This window comes from Euphorbia lathyris, chromosome 4, assembly GCF_963576675.1.
Source record: "Euphorbia lathyris chromosome 4, ddEupLath1.1, whole genome shotgun sequence".
Lineage (NCBI taxonomy): Eukaryota > Viridiplantae > Streptophyta > Magnoliopsida > Malpighiales > Euphorbiaceae > Euphorbia > Euphorbia lathyris.
Window position 1 is genome coordinate 45,189,874 of NC_088913.1, and position 6,160 is coordinate 45,196,033.

Here is a 6,160-nt window from a genome sequence, read left to right on the forward strand (position 1 = left end):
TACCTCGTTGTAATTTGCCAAGAAGAGAAGATGGCCAGCGATACACCGAGAAGGAATGCAGAAGGGAGCTCCTAATGACACTTTGATCATCACAAGTCTGCCAGCTATGGACAAAGAGTTCCCTTTCCAAGTTGCCAATTTATTATAAATTCTGTCCGCGGTTTGTTGAAGCCATTTCCGCTTTGGTGCACCTGTAAAAAGTGGTAACCCAAGATAAGAGAAAGGTAAGCACCCTAACCGCATACCTAATAAGGATTGTAGATCGGTAGCACGACGAACCAAACAGTGTGAACTAACCAAAAATTCTGATGTCTACTTATTAACAGTTTGTCCAGAGACTAGCGCATCATGGTCCAGAATAGAATTCAATTCATGGATATTGCGATTGAGAACTTTCATGAAAATTAAAACATCACCAGCATAGAGGAAATGGGTTGGGAAAATAACCGTGCCATGATAGGTTGGGAACAATAGCATCGGAAGCCACACGGGATTGAAGGAGACGACTGAAGTAATCTTCGGCAAGATAGAACATGAGCGGGGATAAGGGATCCCATTACCGAACACCCCGAGAGCATGCAAAATAGCCATGATCCCTACCATTAATATCAATAGATAGCTGAGTTGTGGCGAATATAAGAAAAATCCAGTCCCGAAATTTTTGACTAAACCCAAAGCAACGAAGTACTTCCAAAATAAAATCTCATTCTAATGTGTCAAAGGCTTTACTAATATCAATTTTGATTACCATTTCTCGTAACATTTTTTCTGCAGTATGTTCACTCCTTCAGAAGCCCCGATGATATAATCTGCAATCCGGCGTCCCTGAGTAAACTCGAATTGATTCTTGGAAAGAATTTTTCTCGAAATGGACGCGGCCCGAGAAGCCAGAATTTTAGTTATTACTTTCATACACAAATTACTAAGAATAATAGGCCTGTATTGATCCACGGTTATCGCATCCGAGGATTTCAGTATCAGAATCATGGTACTGGAATTCCTACATGTGTTCAGTATATTAGTTGTAAAAAAAGTTTCAATAGCTCGAAGAAATCCTTACCGATTATGTTCCAATAAGATTTAAAGAAAACTCCATTGAAGCCATCGGGACAAAGTGCGCTGTCAGCATCTATTTCAAAAATTGTGGCTCTAATTTCTCCGTTATCTGGCTTAGAAATTAACATAACATTTTCCTCTTCCAACAAGCTATTCGGAATGATAGCTTCAATCCCCATGAGATCCCTCCACGAGTCCGCACTCGTGGTGAATATAGAGCTAAAATGCTCGAGAATGTGATTCTAGATGAGGGAAGAATTGGCGGTAACATTCCCATTGATGCTTAGATGTCGAATACCCTGCTTAGATTTGCTTCTCACGAATTGTTGATGGAAAAACTTTGAGTTCCTGTCTCCTGCAGACATCCATTTTACACGACTTCGTTCTCGCAAGAAAATCTCATTTTGCTCGAGGGATGTCTCTAACATTTCATGAGCATGAAGTTCCGCTATGTGCAAATCATTCGAGAATCCCTCCTTTGATATCCGATCTTGTATATAGTAGAAGCAGAATTGATATTAGTCGTCAAATGACCGAAGACTTCTCGGTTCCAGGTTTTGAGAACCAATTTCAGCGGTTTCAGCTTAAACCTTAGAATATACATAGGATGAGAGGACAAAACTGGTTGTACCCAAGAATCCTCTACAACCTGCCTTAAAGACATAGATCTTTATGTGTGAGTGGACATAGATCTCTAGATTAAATTTTTTTATATATATGTTCAATTATAGACATCAATGTTTTTGGTTTTTCAAAAGTTACAATATACTCTGTAATTTTTGTAACTTTTATCTACTTGAGCTTGTCTATAAGATCTTTGGCTTATTCCGTTTGAATTCTTGACAATGTGAACATATAGATATATAACCTTTGAGATAATTCACATCATCTTCCATTTGACAATTGTTGTTGTTCTATTTTTCTTCAAAAGTTATGTGTTCCAGGATTGAAGGGACAGTCTAATATGAGGTGTATATCTAGGAATGAAGTCAAACAACACAATGTCGAAGGTTCCATGTGGAGTGTTTTAAAGGGTCGTGTATATAATTTGTCTCCATACACGAGGTTTCACCATGGAGGTACGAAAACTATTTTATGCTGAACATTTTCATATATCTGGCAAAGCAAGATTTGTATTTGTTAATTAATTGCAAATGTAATCGATTCAGCTTTATAATAATTTTGTGTCATCCATGTGGATTTGTATGCCTATATTAAGCTGCTTAGTAATGCATGCAAATAGCTGCTGATTATACGCTGGAAATAATACTAAAAAATGTATTTTTTTTAGTTGTACTTAATTCAAGAGCTGATGCCAATTGCTTTAGATTTGTCTCATATGATGACTTGTTCCTAATAAATTTCTTCCAGATGTTGATATGTTGATGAAGGTTGTCGCAAAAGATTGTACATCTCTTTTCAGTATCCTTTTTTGGATTCATTTTCATAGATTACCTGGATGTAATAATTGAAGATGTTTCTTTAGTTTACTATGCTATTTATCCCGAGAGCACATGCATATGATAAAGCTTTTCTTTTCATGTTTCAATCAGAATGCAGAACTAAATTATATAGGTTGAAATACACAGTTATGCATATATTATATGCTCATGTATTTTAATTTTAAGATTTTCATTTTCTAAGTGATGGTTTATATTCCAGGCTAAAGAAGTAGGCATCTTTTGTTTTATCGGCCGTCGACCACAAGTCTAGTAAGCACATTAACAGTTGATGATCAGTGGTACCTGCTTGGAATGCTTTCAAATTTTGGTTTTAGAAAATTTCAATGCAATCTTTAACTCGATATTCAGACAAATATCATGCGTGGATGAATGAAGATTTATTACTAGAGAAGTGTCTAGTGGGTATTTTAGATGATGGTCATTGAAGACAGTTGTTTGCCCACATTTTTTCATACGAAACTAACTGACCTGCATTATTTCTCTATAATTCAAGGGACAACTTTTTTATTTTTATTTTTATTCTCATTCCCATTCCCATTCCCATTCCCATTCCTCGAGGGTTAATGACATAATAATGTATGGGTTATTATAATGTCTTGATGTATTTACCTTTAACAAAGCTACAAATAGACATAAATAATGATTTTTCTAGCATAAATTGACTCGTGAAATTCTAAGATATGAATGCATCTAATAAGAAACATTGCACTATGATGACATAGCAATAATCCCAAATCTTGGGTGCTGGATTTCATGTGTTATTTTCTCGGTTCTCTTTGTGATAAGAATGGGGATCAAAACAATATCAAACAAAGCTTGCAAAATTTAAGATGGAAATGTAAAAATTTTGTTAACTCCAAGTTCCTCTTCAAAGGTCGGATCAAGTGGAGATGTATGAATTGATAATAATAAATTGTACAACTAGAATTAGGATTCACATGATTCAGCCTCGGAGTATGCAGAACTTTGATTCGCATGATCCTGGAGTGAAGTAGAATGCTTTCTACGAATTTCTAAATTTCATTTTAAATTTTGCACTTTTTGTTAGATCATCAAATAAAAGATTTGATTAGGATGTATAAATTGCATATATTAACAGCAATCACATTTTTATTGCAGAAATTTGAGTTTTTTAGGTAGTACATGAATCTGAAAGCCTCTCTATGACATAACTGTCTGATGCAGATGCAAAGCATGTGGCTCAAATCAAAAGGTGAATTTACAAAAACACAAGAGGTTCTAAGCAATTGGGAAAACCCTAACTTGATCAAGAAGTGGACCACAAAGAGATCCAAAGTCATCAACTCTGTTATGGTAGTATGAACTGTAGAAAGTGATTCTTGTCCTGGGTGAAATGGCGTTGAAGTTGAAAGTAACCGTCTTAAAGTTGCCCTTCCCCTGGGATGAGAAAGGAACCTTAAAAAGGTCCTTTCCGGCGAATGCCTCAACCATCATTGAACCATGGCAACCATTCTTTGCATCTCCAACAGAGAAGGTGAGGGTGTAGAGTTGATTGGGAATGGTCCTCAAGATCTGGGCAATAGCACTTTCTCTCCCGGCAACAAGCTCAACTGCAGCTAGTCCGAAAGGTACATTGAAGTGTGTGGAGTCGATGAACTTGACAGCTTTAAGAGATTCGATAATCCAACCGGGAAGTGGAGAAGTGAGATCTTGTTGTTTTGGAGGAAGAAGAACACCATTGGATGAGTTTAGGAAGCGATGAGGACCTTCCTCGAAGCCAGAATTCTTGACTAGGTTACCTCTTGTGGGCATTGGTGGAAATAACTCCTTAATAGCAACGGCATCGATTAGAGGTCCACAAGCAGGGTCCTCTTGGACACCAGGATTGTGGAAAATGACCTTGACAAGATTAGATTTAGCTATGAAACCCCAAGCATAAGTATCTCCGCCATTACTGCTATAAAGGGTCTGCAAAGGCAAGTCACCTTTAAGAGGAGGGACAGAGACTCTGAGCACCTCATCTTGTGCACAAGTTCTTGATGCACCAAAGGTGAGTGCATAAAGTGAGCCTGCTTTTACAGTAATTGTTTGAGAAATTGAGGCCTCATTTCCTAGCCTCACAGCATGACTACCATGAGCAACTGCAAAATACATCCCACCTGGTTGTGCCCCAGCTGAGATGTATTCCACTAACCCATTTATCTCCCAACCTGGAAGTGCATTTTTTCCTTTTATAACTTTCTTTTGAAGGTCTGTGCGTTTTGGTCCCATCTCAAAGTTGCCATTTTGAAGGAATCCTGCGAGGGAAACAACAACTACATCTTAGACATTAAACACAAACAGAAAGAAAGAAAGAAATTATAAAGCTAGATCTGGACATTACCTTCCATATATTTGGCGCCAAAAGCAGAACCATTCAAGAGCAAGAAGAAGAAACTAGTAAGAAACATGGAAACCCCAATTATTGCCATTTTACAGAAAGTTGAGTGAGAGAAGCTTGATATTTATAGACAGGAAGGAAGGAATCACGTTAGGAAGTATCTATGTGTCTCTTGCTTGTCTCAAACCGACACCTTTTTCCCATTCTCCATAATCCATGCCACTGCCACTTGCGTAACTTCAGCACTCCATCAACCCGGTGAACCGGTTCCAACCCGGTTTGTATTAAAAAAATAAATTAAAATTTTACTAAATTATCCTTTCTTTCTCTAAGTGAAACAAAAAAAATTAAAAACCACGTTGATGATCTTGGACTAATAAGATATATTGCATTCCACAACTATATAGATGATTCTTCATTGAGATTAACAGAGTTCTTCCCACATAAACACACTGAGTTCTTACTTTTAGAGAGAAGTTGAGGCGGCTGAGTAATTGATTAGGGCACTAGTTTCTTAAATGAGAGGTTTATATATTACCCTGTTTTTATTTCAATCTCAGCCACACATCATGATTTTGATGAGCGGCTGAGATTGATTCTAACCATTTAATTATTTATTGCAGCTACTTTTTTGGTAATAGAGCAAATGACTAAATAGTGGGAAAGATGAAAAGCCAAGGAATTAAGGGGGAGACCTGAGGCATAAGAAAAAAAAATTAATTCTGATTTTATAATTCTTTATATATTTTACATTTTTCATTTCAAAATAAATTATAACTAGTATTTTATATATTTTTATAATTAATTTTTTTAAATAACAAAATTAGGTTTTTTTTTTAAGAACTTAAGCTTATTATATATTTTTTTGGAAAAAGTACGAAAAAAATGTTTGTGGTTTGTCCAATTTGCAAATAGAGATGGTTTAAAAATTTATAAATAAAAGTATGTGGTATGTTTTATTTACAAAATAAAGTATTACAATTACACAATTAAGTTCTGATTACAATTAAATACATTTTTATCTTAAAAAAAATTATTTTTACATATCAGCAAAACATAACCTCCGAAAAAAACAACCTCCTAAATCGAAACAATAAATAATATGGTAGAATTTCACGTTTTTTACTAATCTGACAGTTTATGAACTAAATTGATATTTAAGGTCATTTTACACAGTTGCAATTTGATTTTGGGATCTATGTTTTGTCAATATATAAATGTAATTGAAAAAAATTTAAAAAACGCTCTTATTTTCATCAATTACTTAAAAATTTAATTTTATATACTTTGTTTTAGTAAA

The 6,160-nt window shown here is 35.3% G+C and overlaps 1 protein-coding gene across 1 annotated transcript; it reads right to left on the reverse strand.

Moving 5' to 3' along the window:
- Positions 1-3,611: 3,611 nt before the first annotated feature.
- LOC136227587 (protein TEEBE) lies at positions 3,612-5,338 on the reverse strand. The gene is made up of 2 exons (XM_066016284.1): positions 4,864-5,338; positions 3,612-4,777 (listed from the first exon to the last, which is right to left on the reverse strand). Exons 1-2 carry the CDS (start codon positions 4,949-4,951, stop codon positions 3,759-3,761), a joined length of 1,107 nt encoding a protein of 368 aa, XP_065872356.1. The 5' UTR covers positions 4,952-5,338; the 3' UTR covers positions 3,612-3,758.
- Positions 5,339-6,160: the final 822 nt, after the last annotated feature.

Bases quoted from the DNA above. Each gene is read 5' to 3' on its own strand.
- LOC136227587 (XM_066016284.1), bottom strand. From the start codon at position 4,951: ATGGCAATAATTGGGGTTTCCATGTTTCTTACTAGTTTCTTCTTCTTG. The intron at 4,778-4,863 runs GTAATGTCCAGA...TTTCCCTCGCAG, and splicing joins TGGCGCCAAATATATGGAAG to GATTCCTTCAAAATGGCAAC.